Below are 19,346 nucleotides of genomic sequence, written 5' to 3' on the forward strand. Positions count from 1 at the left end.
TTTCTTGAAGGCAGCTGCAGGACATACTAATCTGGGGTCCTTACAGACACTCACATTTTCAAGATGGCAGCTTCCATCTCAGGATTATTAAAACCTTGGACACCTAGGTAATTATATCTTCTTTAAGACACAAACATTAACAGGCAGTATTACAATCTCAATATTACAATGCTGTCTTGTTATGCGATGCCAAATAATTAATGTAACTTTCGTGGCTACATAGCGAGCTAGCAACATAGCGAGCTGAAATATTACCCAACATGACTTAGAAAATGCGGCAAGGATACGGCATTATTTTTTGTTTTTATTGCGCTAAAGACACTATTGTCTATATATTTTTTTAATCCTTCGATGTAGAAATTATGAGAGGAATTCGCATGTAAAAATGTCTAATAATAAGTCACCAGCTCGCGGTTATTTTCATAATCGGTCTTTTTTTTTTCTTCCGTTTAATAAATACAGTAACGTAATAAACTAGAAAACACCAAATGTGTATTTGTTTGCACAAAATACTGATATATCCGCTATATCAGTTTATGTAATATACATAAAGTTGAGAGAGGAGCAAATCCTCGCTTTCAAAAAGGTACACCCCGAAAAAGTTTGGTGTTTTTGTGATAAAAAATAAATAACAGTTTTTCGGTTAATCGACTAATTCTTTAAATTACTTTTCCACACATAGGAGTCCATTGAAAATATTCGATTAATTGTACCACTAGACATGTAAAATAACAAAATTTGTACTTTAATTAACGAATATTTTAGTAAAATTCTAGTCCAAATGGTTTTCCAATGTTTACATTATAGGCCTATGTGGCACTTTATGATCCCTGCGGCCTCAGCTTCATTTTCTGTAATTTGACTAATCGATTGTTTCCAGTCTCAACAAGTGACCTTCTCTCCTCAAACACAAAGACTAATTAATAACTTTTCTGCTCTCTTTACATGTCCTTTGTTTGCAGAGTGTTCTTGGTGAGATGGAGCAGATACAACCCTTACTATCTGGAGCCAGACTTCAACAAGGAGACCTACAGGCGACCAGAGACAGAGCTGAGTGATGAGGAGAAGGAGGAGCGTGAGCTCAAACTGATCAGACCCATCAAGGCGGCTACTGGTGGAGTGACCAGCTCACCGTTAAGCGATCCAGTCGTAAGGTAGAACAAACAAAAGCTCATTACGGGAGAGAATCACCTGTTCGGTTAAGGATGTGAAGTGATCGCTCTTCTCTTTGCTTTTCAGTAAATTCATCAACATGATGATGAAACATGGAAACAAGATTTTGGCCAGAGAGATCATGACACAGGTAAAATAGCAGACACTGGTCTAGTGTGTTTGTTTTTGGCGTGATAAAATAAAACTGACCTTCATTTCTCTTTTTGTAGACATTAGAGAACATAAAGAGGAAGCAGGTGGAGAAATACCACAAAACTCCAGAGGGGAAGAGAGAAGAGATCGAATGTAACCCGTACGCCATTTTTAACCAGGCTCTGGAGAACTGTAAGCCTGTTGTTGGGCTGGCCAGCATACAGAAAGGTGGAAAGTATTACCAGGTCAGTAAAGAGGCACATCTCCATCATTTGACAGGTTTTTCATTATGAAACTGTCTTTTGACATCTGTAACAATTTTAGAACAGGATGTTCGTATTGTCTTTAAGATATGGTCTTCGAAAACATCATCTTATCATGTGGTAAACATATAGATGATTTATTATATACTGTTCCATTTGAATCCTAGGTGCCCATCCCACTTACAGACAACCGACGCCGCTTCCTCGCCATGAAATGGATGATCACAGAGTGCAGGGAAAACAAACACAGACGCACGAAAATGTATGAAAAACTTTCCCAGGAGCTGCAGGCGGCCTTTATCCAGGAGGGCAACGTCATCAAGAAGAAGCACGAGCTGCACAAGATGGCCGAAGCCAACAGAGCCTATGCCCACTACCGCTGGTGGTAGCAGGATAACCAGGCTTTTCCTGAAAATGTTACTGCAGAGTGACAGCTTGGACAGACGTTGCGTTGGTTGCAAAGAGTCACGGGTGCTCGATGCTCTTTTGTAAATATAACATTAAAAAAAAAAGCTTTTGTGGAAAGACTACACTTCAGGAGGTGCCATCTGAGAAGTGAAATATCTATTAAAGGAAACCGAAGCTGCTGTCTGTTTTTGTTTTCAAAAACTTCACTCGTCACGTACGATACACAACTGTGTTTAAATGTACTTGTAACTAATGCACATTCAACACAAACTGAATAAAGAACCTTCCAAACATTTATTAGAACAAAAAGATTTCCATTTAATATGCAACAACCATAAAAAAAACAACAACAAAGTGAGTAATGTAAAAATGTTGCAATGCTGTAAGAAAACTGTAATAAAATATAGATGCATAAGTTGCAGTCAGGTCTCCTTAAGGGACTTTAATCATTTACACTGTAAATATTACTAAAATATTCTCTTAGTTGCCACTAATTACACGAGGTTCTTATTGAACTTTTCATAATTGGTCCAATATATATCTACACTAATTTGCCAGTTCATTAGGCACGGTTGTGAAACAAAATGCATTAAAATATACCAGTCCTGCAATAAAACATTAGCTTCATGAAGGTTATGAATCTGTGCTTCATGTTTCATGTTGTACTGACAAGTTTCTATTATTTTGACAAGAGAAACACTTTAGTGTTTAATTCAATCCAGTTTGGCAGCACCACAAACTACATCCACCAAATACAGTTGAACTGGCACCTTTCTGACAGTGTTTCAACGTAAACTGAACGTTATACCACTCATGAAGCTGAGATTTAGTGCAAGGCCTTTATACTGGAAAGCATTTGGTTTTCTCTAGTGTACCTAATGAACTGGCAAGTGAGAGCATTTTGCCTCTGTGTTTATTAATCTGCCTGGAAGTGGTGACAAACCAAAGCCATACATGTATATGTAAATCTTCCAGCACTGAAGTAGAAAGAAGGGATTAAATAGGTTTATTACACCATGACCAATTTTTCCAGTAAGCTTTTTCTTTTAAAAAACAAAAAACAAAAACTCCCTTTACGTCAAATTATGCATTAAGATTGATTTACTTAAATTTTTCCAGGTTTACGGTGTCAAAACTGTAACAATTCATGACATTTAGTGTATATTTGTATCTGAGTGATTTCAAGGCACGGCTCCGGTTGAAGACCTTAAAGCCGCCACTGAGTATCAACAGTTCAGCTACAGAGTGTTGCTAGTGCTGATGCAACCTGAATTGATATGAAAACACTTCACTACTAGCTGCACACTTACAACAGACCTGCGAAAAGGAAAGGTGAGAGGGGTTCCTCTAGCACCTTGACTGCAAATCAACATCACTTGATTTTATGGATTTATCTGCGCTGGATGTTGTTCATGTTGGCACATGTTTTGTTTTTTTTCTTTAACAAATACTGCAAAAGTGTATTTCTGTCTGTAGAAAAATGGTCCAAATATTGTTCAATCACACTTTTGGTCTTCTATGTTTTAAGTTGTAACAAAATAAAAAATAATAAGAGTGATAAAAAAGAAAATCCCTGAATTAAGACTATGACAAAACAGCTTTGCATAACTAAATGGTAACAGGACGAAGGACACAGAAGCTTCTCTGAACTGCAATTCAAACGTTTTGTAAAAATGTAATTCTATACTAACTAAAATATTAAACTAATTTCCAATTGAATAAAACAACAGTAAATATTAAAGCAAAGACCAGATCAGCTGCATCTGATCAGAACGTCTCTTCCAACTCCTTTGGGTTGGGTAAACTGAAATGTTTCCTCAAAAACAGGAATGTAAGATTAAAAACTTAGAAAAAAGCTTCTCCAGCTGTATTCAAATTATAAAACAAACTTCTTTTAAACACAGTGCACCTGAATGTGGCTAAACCTCGTTAACTGAACTATTGCACGTACCACATCCACGACACCATGCCTCAGATATATTATCAAACGCAGAGAACGATCCAGCAAAGTCTTTTGGCGGTTTAAGAACAGCCGCCTTCTCAAACCCCTCCACTGATTACCTGGAAGAAGTCGCCATCTCTCTTTAAAACTGCTGGTTTTAAGTAGAATCTGTGGTGACCAAGGAGAGGTGTCCTTAGTCCTCTTGCTACTGTCCTAGTCTGCAATTTCACTGTAGTAGTACTTGTGGGCGGTGCCGCTGAGCATCCAGCCTCCGGCCCTGAACTCCAGGATCTCGAGCAGCAGCAGGCGGGACATGGATGAAAGGCCCTCCTGAAGCAGGAAGCCGTCCCGCAGGAGGAAGAACAGCTCGTCCATCCGCTGGCTGTTCATCTTCTCCAGCTGCTCTCCGATGCGATGCAGCTGCAGCACCAGACAGTCCACCTGCAGAGGAGGGACACATCATGCACACGTCTGTAGACAGTTATAGCATTAAAGTCTAACTACTCCGCTGGGAACAGATTATCGTTCAAGAAGGGTTCAGGCGATGATGGACAGAGGAGTAACAGCGACACAGTCTACATGTCATGCGAGTACAATGACGATGAATTTCTTTACAATAAATGGCTGGTTGTGGAATTATCCAATAGCATGCCGTAGTATTTTTTTATCTGTACCGGTTGAAACACGACCCATAATAATGTGTTACCCGACTCATATGCTAATAAGAACTGGCACCTCCTGCTGAACGTCAGCAAAACAAAGGATCGGATAGTGGACTTCAGCAGGAAACAGCAGAGGGACTTACATCCACTTATAATCAGTGGCTCTGAGGTGGAAAGAGTGGACACTTTCAGAAGCGTCTCTACCTCCTCAGACGCCTCAGAGGCTTTAAGTTCCCCCTCAAGGTGCTCAGGACCTTTTACACCTGCACCATTGAGAGCATCTTGTGTGGGAGCATCACCACCTAGATGGGAAACTGAACCAGGCAGGAATTCCTGGACCTCAAAAGGGTGGTTCATTCAGCGGAGTGGACCATCAACGTAGCTTTTTGATCACCGGTTTTGCTCAGAAAACAAAGTATATTGCTTCAATGGCAGTAATAATACTATTAAATAAACATGTGCTGCTATATTACTCAGGTAAAAAGAACAAACAACAGAGCCACAATTCTTGTCTATTTAGTTGTCTTACCTCAGCAAATGATGTACAAAGAGAACTAAATTAACAAGATCTCTTGCTCACCTCTTCCTCATTCATTAGAGCATCTGGCTGACTCAACCTCATCAGACAGTCATACACAGGATGGACCAGGGCCACCATCGGCATGTTGTTCACCTAATACATACAAAAGAGAGAATTCTTACAGCAAATGTTCAACAAGAGTATATCCTTGACTCTGATTCTCCTTTCACACAAGGGAGGAAGAAGCTCAGGCTGTGGCCATAAAAATAATCAACCTGTGCAAAATGACAATGGCCATTATCAAGACGAAACCTGAAACCACTGTCTCACTACAGGCACATTAACTTCTAACTTTACGAGAGATGTTCAAAATGATGCATTTATTCAAGTCAATTTGCACATGCTCAGATTCAGAGTAATTTAACCGCCTCTTGCTCTTACTTTGAGGTTGTCGAAGATGTTGCAGATGAACGTGACGTAGCACACCCACTCCTGCAGGGAGCGGCCCCTCATCTCCTCGCGGCCCTTGAACTCCTGCTGCAGCCGGTTCAGCAAGTTCCTCCTGAACACATTTCCGTTGTTCTGCTTGGCCTCAGCCTGCACGGAGGAGTGACCAAGAGCCATTTGGTTAAGGTGAAGGCGGCAGCAGGGACAAACGTCAGGGAACAAAGCAGTGCGGCTAAGCCGACTTAAGAGTCTCCTGCTGCTCGAATGTAACCTACCCTACCTGGCATTAATAAGGCAATAGGATTAAGAATTTGGTTAAAGAGAGTCAATCAAATCTTTAAGTCCTTCTTCTTTTAAACTGCCCAGTGTCTTGTCAGCGCACTTCCCTACGCGTTCAAACAGTGAAGTGCCATCAGTACTAACCTGCACAATAGTGTAGCAAATGCGTCCAGCCTCTTTGCTGAACAATGTGTCCTTTAAAGACTGCTCCATGATGATATCGGATACCTGCTCTAGGTTCACTGCACTTGGATCTGGAGGAAGAAAGGGCCTTTAGAAAATGCCTGTGAATGTTCTCAGTCATCCAGGTCATGGTATGGCAAAAAAACAAAAACAAAGTAGATCTAAATGACTTGTGGAGGATATGAAGACCCTAGCCATGTGAGCTTCTGGTGCCTTTGTTTCATCTTTGGAAAATGGTAGCATCCCAATAAAATCCAACAACAGGTTTTTGACAAACATCTGAATTAATTATGTTATTGTAATTCCTGTGAAACTGTAGTAAAGTACAGTGACATCCTCACCCTTCAATGCTGTTTTCAGTAACATCTGTGTGTCCAGGTCAAACGACTGGATTCTGTAGTCGTCAGTAGAGTTTTCCATTCTAGGTGATTGCATTCAAATGACACCTGAGAGCGGTCACGCTGTGAAGACCAGACAGTCCTTTAAATGCACGCTTTAGTAGCACAAGATTGCTGTTTGGCTGTAAGTAATAAGTGTTTTCAGATATAAATGCAGTTCAAGTTCCCAGACACTGGCTGAAAATTCTGTCCTTGGCGCAAAATACATTAAAATCACAGGCCCCAGGACAAGTTGTGGGACAACAATAACCACACAATCCTGCACAGTCATCAGATGTGCTGCTCCCCAGAGCTCATTCTCTGAGGGGATTACAAAGCAGGTCAACAAAAAGGTCATCAAATACCCAAAGTCACCAGATTCAACGAAAGCACAATGACAAAATATGCATTTAATTTGTGAAATATTAAAAAGCCTTACTCAGAACTAAAGATAACATAAAACTAATACACTGTAAATAAAGGCTATGGTCCAACTACATGTAAAGTTACATCTTAACGTTAGCTAACAGCTACTTGCTCACAGTTGTTTTGGTTTGTCACTAGGTTAACGATAGCTAGTGAAGTGTTGACACGGATTTAACTCTTAGCTGTCAATATAACCGTAATCATCCTTAGCTAACTAATATCGGACCTGCTAGCTTGTTCTGCTCGGTCGCATAAATTTAACGTTACGCTAGTTTGAGCGTCATGTTTATTAGCACACTTACGATAAAAACAGCCCTCTAAAAAGACAACAGACGAGCAAACATTGTCTATGTCAAGTTTTCAGAAAGGCAGAGTAAATAACTTACTTGCAAATTCTGAATAATTAGCGCAAACGTAACTATTGAAGGATAAACCCTCGCATCCAGGATGATACCGCTCGGCTAGAGCTGACGTTCGACGCCGCCTATCAAAGCCGAATTAATGGCAAGATAGATACCTGCCTCTCTTCGCCCCACCCAAACAAACGTAACCACCGCAGAAAAACACCTTTCCTTACGTTTGTCTATATTATATCATTGTAGTCACAACGCCAAAATATGTGAATTCAACCACTGACTGTACATAAAAGGACTTCACTCATCGGATGTCACGCTAACAGAAAATGTACCTTGTGGGTCCTGGTGTATTCGACCTCATGAAATTAAGCTGTGACTCATCTCGTCGCGAGATTTCATCTTTGAAAGGCACGTACGACCGACGAGTACGACGACCCGGAAATACATTTTACTTGTTTAAGGTGAGCAGAAGGGACATGTTGTCCTGTTAATTTTAGCTTGTAGGCGTTGAGGTCGTTTGCCACAGGTATATTTATGAAGGACTTTCATTACAAGGTAAAATATGTCTACTTTTGTTACCGCAGCCAGGACGGTAGCGCTCTGTAGTTTCTCTGTTGTTAGCTTACTTTAGCTAAGTCCCAGTGTCCTCCAGATTGTCTTCCGCATGTGTTTGTTACTGTATCATACTGAAAGTAACTAATTTATTACTAAATTATAACTGTAACCTCACAAGTAAATTAACTTACAGTACAGGTGTGTACATTTCTGAGTCAGCTATATTTTTATTTTAATAATATAGTGAAATAAAGGCATACTTTTTTTGATCTGACATTACGAAATGCATATTATTCATCATTCCTGTGTGAATAGGAACCTGCATAACGTCCTAGAGACATGGTGGGCTACGACCCTGGCGCTCAGGGTGTAGCTGTCACCACAGAGGAGGCAGTGCTGGCTGGTTCAGCATCTGGCATGGTCACCAGAGCCCTCATCAGTCCCTTCGACGTCCTCAAAATCAGATTTCAGGTAATGATTGAACATGTTACTTGCAGTTTGACATGTCACTGGTGAATTTAGGCTGTGGCAGAAGAGAGCTCAGAGATAATTCAGAGTGACTTGTGTATATTAGAGACTTAGACTTAGACAGACTTTAATTGTCATTTTGATTTTCATCAAAAAGTACAGCAGGAATATTTAACAGAAACGGTATGTACAACAGAAACGGTATGTACAATTTACAGGAACGTATATACAGAATATAATAAATATAAATATCTAAGAAACTTGAAATGTAGATAAATATTATTGCACGTTTTTAATTACAGGGTAATGGGAGTGGGTGGAAGGGGGTGCTGTTTATAGTGCGTTGAGCAGTCTTATGGCATATGGGATGAAACTGTTTTTGAACCTGGCTGTTCTGCTCTGTAGGCTGCAAAAACCTCCTTCCAGAGGCCAGCAGTGAGAACAGTCCATGTTGGGGGTGTGAGGGGGCTGAGGTGATGTTTTTGGCCCTTGTCAGACAGCGTCTCTTAGCAATGTCCTGGATGGAAGGAAGTGAAGTCCCGATGATTTTCTCCGCTGTCCTCACCACCCTCTGTAGGGACTTCCAGTCAGAGGCACTACAAGCCCCTGACCAGACAGAGATGCAGCTGGTCAATATGATTGTGTGGTATATACCACACAATCAACTCAATAATGTAGATCCACACCTCATAATGATCATTGATTTAGCTTTTATGATTCTTAATCACTTTGCATCACATCTGAGCAACTGAGCTATTATAGAAAATTGTGTTGCAACAATAGAAATTCTTCTTTTTGTTTTTTTTGAATGCTTATCAGTATTTTTTTCCTCCCACAGCTGCAAATAGAGTGTGTGTCTTCAAAAAGGCCGGAGGGGAAGTACTGGGGAATATTTCAGGCATCACGCTGCATTTATTCAGAGGAGGGCCTCGCTGCTTTCTGGAAGGGCCACATCCCGGCACAGCTCCTCTCCATCGGCTACGGGGCTGTCCAGGTGGGGCCCGTAGCACGTAAACTGCACGATGACGCAAATACGTATACCTCTCTAGCAGAACCTCAGTAACACGATTTATTGCGATTTGCAGTTTGCCAGCTTTGAGTTCCTGACCGAGGTGGTCCATAAGTCGACGCCGTATGACAGTCGAACACCAGGAGTTCACTTTGTCTGTGGCGGCTTGGCAGCCTGCTCGGCTACGGTGGTTTGCCAGCCTCTGGACACGCTGCGGACACGCTTTGCAGCTCAGGGGGAACCCAAGGTATGTCTTTAGAAAACGTCTCTTTAGAAAAAGTTAGTCAAATGTGACAAATTTAGATAAACTAAAAAAAAGAAAATTATTACATGGCATCTGCAGGTCTGGTGAAAGACCTCAGAACTATTAAAAATTAAGAAGTATTAAAAGTCTTCTGCCTTATCATAATTTAATTGATAATTTTTAATGGTTAACCCGTGAACTATGTCATTAGGAATGATTTGTAAATGCAGCAGGCTGCAGAAGCCCAGATGATTCGATTGGCTCGGCAGATCTTTGCCAGGGCATAATCAGTTCACAACTCAAAGTTATTACTGTAGCACAGAAAAAACTACATGAACGGCTAGTTTTCGCTGGTATTAAACTTTGTGCACTTTGCCGTAACCTTCTGCTAGGTGTACAGGAACCTGCGACATGCCGTCTCTACAATGTGGCGCTCAGAGGGAACGCTGACATTTTACCGCGGCCTGTCTCCAACACTGCTGGCAGTGTTTCCCTACGCTGGACTGCAGTTCTTCTTCTACAATGTCTTTAAAAAGATGTTGGACCCACCACCAAAAACTGGAAACTCGGGAGGTCAGTGGACATTTAACTTGCAGACGTTGCACCTTGCCGCACGGTTACATACTTGTTCATATACATATAAATCTAATATCCTTTGAATTTGTTTTATTTCTCCCTTCAAGGAAATCTTAAAAGCCTGATCAGTGGCAGTGGAGCTGGAATGATAAGCAAAACACTCACGTACCCCTTTGACCTGTTCAAGAAGAGACTGCAGGTGGGGGGCTTTGAAGCAGCCAGAGTTCACTTTGGACAGGTGAGATCCTCCACAGCATAACACACACATCACTGGAGCACACAATCAAGGCCTAGTGTGTAACTATCATGTCCTGTTTCTCATGTGCAGGTGCGGAGTTACAGAAGCCTGATGGACTGCGTGGTTCAAATAGCCAAAGAGGAGGGCGTCCGAGGCTTCTTCAAAGGCCTCTCGCCCAGTCTACTGAAGGCTGCGCTGTCAACAGGCTTTATCTTTTTTTGGTATGAATTTTTCCTCGGTGCCATGCATACGATCAAGGAGAGACAGAGAGCAAGCGGCATTGCCAAAGACTCAAGGGAACAATAAATGGGGAAAAAAGTTAACAACCACGCACAATGGAAATACACGTACACCTTGTTATTTGCTTGCACTAAAATGTATGTAACGATGGGAAATATACAACTTTCTTTTATTTATTTATTTTTTGTTCTCTTATTAAGCTTTTTTTGGCAGGGCTCTGTATTTTGAGTGTTACTTTTTTATCAGTTGAGTTCTAACTCCTTTTCTGTCTTTTAGTCATTAAATTGGGGGGGGGGGATCAAGCAACTATTAGATTTGGAACTAGGTGGTGATATTGTACTGATACTATTGATACTGATGTATATCCGCTATATCGTGTTCACAGCTCTGAGGGTGCAAATAAATAGGAATTTAGAGTGAGTTCATCCTGCAAAGTTGTGCTGACGTGTCTGTGAAACCCTGTATTTTTCAGGTCATTATTTTTTAAATAAAGTTACACATTTTCATAACGGCTGAATTCTGTGTGGTCCGTGGACAATGGCTTCATAAATGCTTCAAGGGCTCTTTTTGAGAGATTTGTGTTTTAAGTGGCTGGTAAGTGATGTCTCAGTCTGCCTCCTCTTTAAACAGCATTAAATCCCACTTCATGACTGTTTTAATGTTCAGTTGATGTTGAAACAGCGTCAGAAAGGCAGTGATCCAACTGTGTGATCATTTTGGAGGATGTAGTTTGGGACGCTGTTAAACTGGATTGAATTAAACAAGTGTTTCTGTTATTTAGCCCAATTCACCCCACAAGTACTTGATCAGTTTGGGATCTAGGGAATTTGGAAGCCAGGTCAGCACCTTGAACTCTCACTCATTCTGCCGCCAATTCAGCACGTTGATTTGGCTGGAAAGATGTTTACAGGGGTCCTATTAATGGCAACAGTGCAAGACACACAGCCAAACTAAGGACACAGATGCTCACTGATGGGCTAACACCTGCAATAGTCCCGACAGTCTTAGTTTACTCTCGGGGGCTACACAGTGAAAGCATTTACACCTGTATGCCTCCTAATATTGTGTAGGTCTTCCTTGTGCCTCCAAAACAGTTGTGACTCATCAGAGAATGGACATGGGCCTTCTGAGGGTGTCCTGTGGTGTCTGGGAACCGAATATTCTTAGTGGGGAGTTGAGGGGAGGAGCCTCTGTGGCTCAGGCTTGTTCCAGTGCATCCCAGAGATACTTGATCAGTTTGGGATCTAGAGAATTTGGAGGCCAGGTCAACACTTTGTGCTGTTCTTTATGTTTTCTTGAGTAGTTCCTAAACTGTTTTTGTGTGTGTGTCTGTGTCAGGCTGCATCCTGCTGGGGATGGCTGCTGCCATCAAGGAGTGTCATTGCTATGGGGTGGGGGTGCCTGGTCTGGTCTAGGTGGGTGGTACGTGTCTAAGTAACATCCACACGAATGAATGCCAGGTCCAAAAGATCTCAATCCATTGTGCAAGTCATAAATACTTTACTTACCTTTAGCTAGGAGTTTCCAATTAACTCAATTCAGTTCAAATGACTTATATTAAGAAAGACTCTTCACACAGTTATGGATGCACCAGTGTTTAATTTCATGTCATTCACTGAATACAAAACCCATCAGTAAACGATTGAAAATGAATGTAACAGCAAAACAACACCACATGGCCAGTCTGTAAAAAAAAAAAAAAAAAGGTACTGTAAACACAATATCAAATATGAAGAAAACATTCACCAATATGTCAAAGCGGTCGCCGAAGTCAAAATCATGCACATGACGACACCAACAGAGCTCACCAGCAACAAACACAAGCTGGTGTCTGTTCAAATACATCATAGAAATTCCACAGCAGCCTCGTCGGTGGGTGCGGAGCTGTCATTTTATCGGTTAAATAATCATTCGTAGTGTATATACAAGAGTACACGATCACTTTGCACCCGACTGAAAACCATAATAGTCGACGGTTACAGTGGCCAACGACAGTCTGTCAAAAAGTCCCAACGACATAAACAGATACATCAAACCACAAGTTCCAGGAAAGAAAGCCAGATGGTCAAAGGTAAAGCAGAATAAAAGTCTAATTTTGTACACGTAACATTTATGTGCATTCACTGAAACTCTATGTAATTTGTCAACACACCCTGAGCTTGGATTAAAATAAAGATAAAGTAACACGCTGTGGGATAAAAGATTTTCAGGAATGTACGCTACGCTCACCCGGGCTAATTTGACTCCACACCGTTTGATTCAATAAATGCAGTTTTCTCAAGGAGAAGGGAATAATGAGGAGCCTGTAGCTGCTTTTTGTCAGACTCTCGCTGGGACACACTTTTACACCTTGCGGGACTTTTTGCTGTTGAGGTCAGGCTGCCTGTCTGCACCCGTGAAGGCGATCAGAGAGCTATTGGCTTGGCTGAGTGGCTGGGATCACCCGAATCGTGAAAGTCTCCTTCACTTCAGCTAGGTGATGGGGCGTTGTGGGATGTGCTGGGCAGGCATCCTCCGTCGATCCGCGGGTCGAGGGTGTTCACCGGTGGCGCGGCCCCGCTCTCATTCTGGCTGCGGGCTCGAGTTCCAGGAGAAAAAGCTGGGCAGCTTGAAGATCGAATCCCTGCGGCCTGGATCCGGCAGGGTCAGGGTCTCCGGGGCCGACTTCTTCCTGGGTCGCTCCTTGGGCACTGAAAGGAACTCGGGGGCTTCGGTGGAGAGGGGGGTAGATGGAGCGCTGTTGGGTCCGCTGCGGGTGCTGGATGGCAGGGGGGTCGCTGAAATTGAGATGGCGGGGGGGAAGCTGCCAATCTTAAGGTTGGTAGCTTCCTGGGTGGCACGCTCGTACTCCCTTACTTCCTCCATGGTCATATCTGTTGAAATGGAGGCATGGCAAACTTTGAGAGATACAATCTTTTGGTTTGTGAAGAGAACAAACACTCCATGTTTCCAGCACCTTGTTGAATCTATGAAGAATTAAGGCAGTTCTGAAGACAATAAGGGGTTCTACCTAGTTCTACCAAACAGTACCTAGGAAGGTGGCCAGGGCACTGAGATTGGGCTTGGGATTCCACATGGGGAACCCAACCTCGGATAAGTGAAAGAAAATGGACGGATGTATCCAAGAGACCCGGAAATGCTGTTTGGTCTTGAAAACACAACAATGATTTTGGAGGCATAGGATGCAGCACAGTGCATCATACATGTCCGAAGTGACATCCCCGGGTCACTTCGGACTCTGGTTGTAAAGTATGTCACCGGTACAAGAAGGCAGTGCCCGTCTCCACAATGCTTTGGCGTCACGTCTGTACAGTGTAAGTAAGTGGTGATATTTTACCAGGCTTTATAAACCTAGTACGGCTTTTAAGCAAATTCAGGCTTCAAATTTCAACATCGGTTTGTCTAAAGTGGCCACCGATGAAAAGAATCAGGGTTATTCTCTCAATTATCCGACGGCCATCTCGCAATGAGTCAGTACCTCCTAACAAAACAAAACCACTTACCAATCCACTCATCCACCCAGGCGAAGGCTTGCCTGTGTCCTAGAAGAAGGACATCTCGAATCACCTGAAGAGAATTAGAAAAAAAAGAGGTAAGTCACGGCGGAAGAACAGGAGAAAGGGATGAATTTCAAAGAAAAAGTCAGAATGAGTTAACTCTGAAGGCTGTAAAGAGTTGAAAAATACTTTAAGGTTCTAGATGTTTCTCTTCACCTCTATAGGGATGGTATAAATATGATTTATCCTCGGCGCGACCGTGTGAGTAATGGCCCTTCCTGTGTGTGCGCTTGTGTGTCTGCCTCGGGCAAGGAGAGGACTTGGGACAGTTTGCCCCAGGGACAGATGCTGCAGAGGGCTTGGCAAAACAGATTTGGGGAAACAGGAGATATAAATGAAGTTTAAACTCTGCAGCCGAGCCAAAAAGAGTCGGTGCACGGTAAACTGCGAGCTGCGAACATGGCAGATGTGCTAAAGGGCGGTAATGGAACTGCTGATTTGGTTCACGGCCTTGCAGAAAAATGGGTCGCCCCTGGCAATGACACCAATCGACAAAGGGCAAAGTGAGGAACTTCTGAATAAGGCATCTATATTATGTCTGCTCCATGGGAAAAAAAAACAAAAAAAACAGATGTCCTGACCTTGTGTACAAACTGTTCCACACGGGTTTGCAGTCCCCAGACTTCAAACTTGACGCTGACCAGTTTATACGAGCACATGATGGGGTCTTGGGTGTTGATCCATCCTTCCTGAAGATTCCCCCGGCTTGTCTTCTTCGACTTAAAATACCGAAGGTCCTACGGGGGCCACGAGACAATAAAAAATTAAACTCTTAAGATAAAAGATCTTCACTGTTTCCCACTCTCTCACACGCATCATCAATTTCTCCCTCCCTGCCTACAGGACAAGATCTCCTGCATTCGTTGTGCAGAGTACAGCCAAGCAGCTCGCTGGAAGTCCCTAATCAGAAGCTTTACTTGCATTTATCACTGGTCCCCACGGACTAATTATGCCATGGTGCTCATTTGTCTCAGGGTCATGTGTCTGATCGTGACAGATGTGTCCTGGGGGGGGGGGGGATAGAAAGACATGAACACGTTTTTGTTTTTAATCATGCGGTCCCTACAATAAAGGCTTCATAAAGCACTAGATCTCCTTTCTCGTGGACGCCGACGACCTGTACGTGCGCATCATGACCACCTGCTGTCAAACCTAGAACATAAACTGACATGCTATCGTCGCATCTGTCTGCAAAATCAAATGATGCTGACATTGGCCATCTGACATCCACGTTTTGACTCTGGACATCATCTGCGTGCTATTCTTAGCCCTGAGCGCTTAAAAGCAGAAGGCCGTAAAGCCCGGCGGGAGGTAGGTGTGTGCGCGTGTAAGTCAAGGTGTCAATAATAAAACACCACTGCAGCGCTGTCACGACCCCTCTTGATTATTAATAGCTCGGCTCTTTACGGCCGGCCCCTCCCCTGACGGGCGAGCAAACACGCGCGCATACAAATGTCAAATCACCGCAGCTAATGTCCCCACGCGCTAACATATATGCCCCTCTGTTCCATCGCTCAGAGGAGGCAGATGGCCAGCTGGTGGCCAAAAATGAGCTGGCGCTGCGAGAGAAAGATAACACACTATTCTGTTTATCTGCTCGCACGCCATCCCTCCTCTCCGTTTGTCATTGTTTGACGTCCACCCCCCCCACCCCCTCTCCCTTCGCTTGTTCTTCCGTTCATCTGCATTGTCTGTGCTCTCCTTTCGCCCTTCTTCCCGCTCTCCCGTCTCGCATGCGTGCATGTGAACTCACTCATTCACGCCGTGCCTCCTGAGGTCAGCGACCCTCACCTCTGACTCCTTGTAGTGGCGCTCGGGGATCTCATCATAGGCGATATCCACGAAGCACACCTCTGTTTCTTCATCTCTGGGCTCGCTGTTGAAGATCTGGAGGACAAGGGACAGTTGAGTGTGTGAGGAAAGCTAAATCAAGGACACACTTAATGTTGTGCTGATGAATGAACAAGCTCTGATTTTGTGGCCTCGCACAGGCTGAAAGTTGTCGGAAAAAAGCGGAAGTTGAAAGAAGTTTGGATTTGACAATTAGGTAGTAGCAGAGAGGTGACACGATGAACACGTTGTGTCCTTCGGGCTTTACGCTCAGACAATACCCTGAGGATGATCGTGACTAACACCTCGTGGAGGGTGACTCACAAGGACACTTCAAAACCGTCCACAAGCCTTAAACCTGCTTGCGGATGTAGTGGAAGAGAGAATGAAAACGTTACCCAAAAGATTTCAGTGAAAAAGAGTGGCCGCGACTGGACAAATAGTGGAGGAGGTGGGACGTGTTATCTTGAAAGCGGAAGGAGCAAACCCTTTGTATTGAATTTGTCTACACCCCCACTTGTTACAATTACTCTCAAATGTGAAATTATGACCATCTGGGGAAGAAACATAGTGCGTCTGCAGCTACCACGACTCACCACTTAGTGGAGCTGCGGCCCTTCCTCTTCACCCAGGCTGAGGACCGAGGCAATATTGCATAACTGAGCTTTTCCCCCCAGTGCCAATCAAGATGCTGTCGCTCTGAAGACTTAACAATGCAACCAGCACCTTGCCGCTGCAGGAGCCTGTCAACATTTATATCTATATATATATAACTTAACTGAATAAATGATGTCTGTGACTTCTAGCTGCAGCATGTAATGCGTAGCAAGAAGATTATTCTATTCAGGTTCTGCAGATTGTTGCCACATCTTTACAAAAAGATTTGCTCTTGAATTTAAAGAAATGTTTTAATGGAAAGACCATTGCATGAAACTATAAGATATTTATCATATTTTGTGCAAAAACTTTATCTCCAAACGTAGCAGAATGAGTGGTAATTCACTTCACTCGACACTGATGCAATAACCCTTCAGATGAAATTAATTCTTCCAGCTTCGGAGCAAGAAGACAGGTAGAAATATGTGAAGAGAAAAAGATAAAACAGACAAACAGGTGTACGATGAGGGAGCCTAAACACTCGGCTCTCAGCGCCGTACTCACATTATCATTGCTCCCTTTGTTGTCTTCGTACTTGGTCTCTATGTGGATGGAAAACTTGGGCAGGAAGGAGCACTGGGGGGGGATAGAGAAGAGTGAGAAATCAATATGCACAATGACGACTGTCGGATGATAATTGCATTGCTTGACTGCAGGCTTTGTTTGTGCCAGATCACTACACAAAGGATGACATGCGAGTCTGTTTCTGTAATTGCTCCACTACACGAACCAGTTGAGCGGCAACGCTGCCGACCACGTCTTAACCGGTTTCGCTTTTAATTAGCTCTTAACCTAAAAGCTCAACGGTTCCACTCATTACACAACCAAAAAGTTGAATGCTGGTTACATAAGCTGGTGATGTACAAGCTTCTGTGTGTGTTTGTGTGGCACAGCAGGACGGAGAGAGCAGGAATGATCAATGCTGCAGCAGAGGTAAGAAGGAGCATATAAGGCTTGATGCTGGTAGCTCAGGGTGGATGCAGATGTAAGGATGGAGAACCACCAAAATCAATAAGCTTCATTCTCTTCAGACTATAAATGTTTGTTCAAAATTTCAAGACAATCCTAACCCCTAATCCCCAACCCTATAGAGACTTAAGATCGACTGATATTTCCCTCCCCCAACAACCAACTCTGCAATCAGCATATGCCATTGCAGCGTAACTAGTTATTTTTATTGACCTTGCCACAGCCAATCATTATCTTCATCTTCTGCACCATCACCACCACCCACCTTGGGCGAACTTACAAGCAGACTTCTGTCTTGTTAGCGGCTGATTCATGATTGCTGCTTTGAAAACACTGCGTGCTGCTTTGCACATCCACAGCACATTTTCCCAGAGAAAGGGTCATTCATATTTTCCGCAAAACTCATATTCTCGAGGCTGTCAGTAAAAAGTTACAGACTTTATGTGAGCTGACACGACCTTCCTCGCACATCCAGATGCTTCAGCGAGGTACATAATCTTCGAGAGAGGACATCAGCCTGCAGCTGATTTTATTTTGGCCTCATTGATGTTTTCTTGCTGCTTTGGACATGTGTTGGAGGAGGAGGTGTGTGTGTGTGTGTGTGTGGATGGGCATGTCACGGGGCACGTCCCCCTAATGTCCTCGGGCAAATCATTAGTGCAGTCAATTATCAACTTTACAGCTAAGAGCCAGCCGAGTCTCAAGGGGGTTTGTGAAATACTCCCGATTTTTAATTAAAGCGATTTGCATCCTTGGACATCGTGATTTTTATTTTCGTGTTTTCGTGACTCAGAGCACAACTTTGAAAATAATATATCTCCCTACGGACGGTATCTTTCTTTCCTGCAAGACATTTTTTTGACATTTTAACCAACACCACAATGTTTTCCTAAACTTAATCGGACCTTGTTGTGTTTCTACCCGGCCGTCCTCGAGCAAATGGCTTCTTCTCAAGGTTGCTCCCTGTTAAAAGTTTTCTTTTTCCTTGCCAGCGTCACCTTCGTGCTTGCTCTGGGGGTTTCAGACCAGGTTTTGTAAAGTATAAAATTGAGTGTTTTTGATGCCTAAAGAACTAGAAACACTAAGCTGACATCAAAGAATGTGGGCCAAAAAGTTGCACTTGAACACACCACAAAGAGGTGCTGCCTGAGTGAAAGGAAACAACTCTAAATGAAATCAAGTGGTAGAGGTCTGTATTCGTCATTTAAAAAGGAAAACTGGAATAGCTAGGACCAGCTTAAGAAGCTAGACAGAGCTACAGACGTGGCCTCTCCTGAATCATGCTGATCTGTTGGTCGACAGTCCATTCCTTCTAGATGATCGTGTCATTGTTGAATGTTCAGATGAAATGAACACGGAAAAACAAGAGCTTTCCGTTTCTTCCCTTTTGCCAGCTAGTGGCAATGGTGTGGCAACTGTATGTCATGGTTCAAGTGACCATAAGCTCTGTCCTCTGGTTCTCTGGTTCAATGTGCCGCTTCTTTTGCTCCAGGAAGTCAGAGATTTGGGCTGATATTTTCCGAGTGTCTACTCGTGTGATGTATCTCTGCGCTGCCGCTGTACCAAGTGCCCATTGAGATTGCAAAAGTGCGGAGGTTTGAGAGAGCTCTCCAGGGTTAGTATGGGCATCTTGTCACTCCCACCAGGTGCAGTAAATATTGTACATGGCATAGTGCAGATCTGAGGACTTGTTTCAACACCTATTCAGTATTACAGTTACAATCACTTTTATCTAATAGCATGGGATCATTAATAGTCATTTTAAAGCCAATGTGGTTTGTGATTTGTGATTCCTCAATCTGATTAGTACATTCCCAATCCCACTCACACAGACA

General features: G+C 43.1%; 4 protein-coding genes across 5 annotated transcripts in view; 2 read left to right on the forward strand and 2 right to left on the reverse strand.

Annotated features, from left to right (window-relative positions):
- Positions 1-39: 39 nt before the first annotated feature.
- mrps7 (mitochondrial ribosomal protein S7) lies at positions 40-1,961 on the forward strand. Its single transcript, XM_084570902.1, has 5 exons — positions 40-107; positions 963-1,154; positions 1,240-1,303; positions 1,383-1,550; positions 1,736-1,961. The coding sequence occupies exons 1-5, from the start codon at positions 64-66 to the stop codon at positions 1,955-1,957; spliced, it is 690 nt and encodes a 229-aa protein (XP_084427028.1). The 5' UTR covers positions 40-63; the 3' UTR covers positions 1,958-1,961.
- A 2,167-nt stretch (positions 1,962-4,128) lies between these two features.
- On the reverse strand, positions 4,129-7,303 carry mif4gdb (MIF4G domain containing b). Its single transcript, XM_084570901.1, has 6 exons — positions 7,199-7,303; positions 6,351-6,470; positions 5,971-6,080; positions 5,542-5,697; positions 5,161-5,253; positions 4,129-4,359 (listed from the first exon to the last, which is right to left on the reverse strand). Exons 2-6 carry the CDS (start codon positions 6,442-6,444, stop codon positions 4,132-4,134), a joined length of 681 nt encoding a protein of 226 aa, XP_084427027.1. The 5' UTR covers positions 6,445-6,470; positions 7,199-7,303; the 3' UTR covers positions 4,129-4,131.
- Positions 7,304-7,618: 315 nt separating this feature from the next.
- On the forward strand, positions 7,619-10,999 carry slc25a19 (solute carrier family 25 member 19). Of its 2 annotated transcripts, XM_084570900.1 has the most exons (7): positions 7,619-7,723; positions 8,039-8,194; positions 9,030-9,185; positions 9,277-9,447; positions 9,837-10,017; positions 10,128-10,258; positions 10,349-10,999. In XM_084570900.1, the coding sequence occupies exons 2-7, from the start codon at positions 8,063-8,065 to the stop codon at positions 10,562-10,564; spliced, it is 987 nt and encodes a 328-aa protein (XP_084427026.1). In that variant the 5' UTR covers positions 7,619-7,723; positions 8,039-8,062; the 3' UTR covers positions 10,565-10,999. The 2 variants fall into 2 exon arrangements, with proteins under 2 accessions (XP_084427026.1, XP_084427025.1); XM_084570899.1 differs by lacking the exons at positions 7,619-7,723; positions 8,039-8,194 and adding an exon at positions 8,206-8,865.
- Positions 11,000-12,083: 1,084 nt separating this feature from the next.
- Positions 12,084-19,346, reverse strand: part of pitpnc1a (phosphatidylinositol transfer protein cytoplasmic 1a) — a 43,409-nt gene continuing 36,146 nt past the window's right edge. The window contains exons 4-8 of the mRNA XM_084571231.1: positions 17,047-17,118; positions 15,847-15,942; positions 14,637-14,792; positions 14,002-14,065; positions 12,084-13,371 (exon numbers count right to left, since the gene is read on the reverse strand). Coding sequence (XP_084427357.1) covers positions 13,061-13,371; positions 14,002-14,065; positions 14,637-14,792; positions 15,847-15,942; positions 17,047-17,118 — 699 coding nt within the window. The 3' untranslated portion in view covers positions 12,084-13,060. The remainder of the gene's footprint in view (positions 13,372-14,001; positions 14,066-14,636; positions 14,793-15,846; positions 15,943-17,046; positions 17,119-19,346) is intronic.

The sequence above is a fragment of the Chelon labrosus genome, assembly GCF_963514085.1.
Source record: "Chelon labrosus genome assembly, chromosome: 21".
Classification (NCBI taxonomy): Eukaryota; Metazoa; Chordata; class Actinopteri; order Mugiliformes; family Mugilidae; genus Chelon; species Chelon labrosus.

Bases quoted from the DNA above. Each gene is read 5' to 3' on its own strand.
- mif4gdb (XM_084570901.1), bottom strand. From the start codon at position 6,444: ATGCAATCACCTAGAATGGAAAACTCTACTGACGACTACAGAATCCAG. The intron at 6,081-6,350 runs GTGAGGATGTCA...TTCTTCCTCCAG, and splicing joins ACTGAAAACAGCATTGAAGG to ATCCAAGTGCAGTGAACCTA. The intron at 4,360-5,160 runs GTGAGCAAGAGA...CCTCCTCTGCAG, and splicing joins CTCTAATGAATGAGGAAGAG to GTGGACTGTCTGGTGCTGCA.
- slc25a19 (XM_084570899.1), top strand. From the start codon at position 8,668: ATGTTTTTGGCCCTTGTCAGACAGCGTCTCTTAGCAATGTCCTGGATG. The intron at 8,866-9,029 runs GTAGATCCACAC...TTCCTCCCACAG, and splicing joins CACACAATCAACTCAATAAT to CTGCAAATAGAGTGTGTGTC. The intron at 10,018-10,127 runs GTCAGTGGACAT...TCTCCCTTCAAG, and splicing joins AAAAACTGGAAACTCGGGAG to GAAATCTTAAAAGCCTGATC.
- mrps7 (XM_084570902.1), top strand. From the start codon at position 64: ATGGCAGCTTCCATCTCAGGATTATTAAAACCTTGGACACCTAG. The intron at 108-962 runs GTAATTATATCT...CTTTGTTTGCAG, and splicing joins TTAAAACCTTGGACACCTAG to AGTGTTCTTGGTGAGATGGA. The intron at 1,304-1,382 runs GTAAAATAGCAG...CTCTTTTTGTAG, and splicing joins CCAGAGAGATCATGACACAG to ACATTAGAGAACATAAAGAG.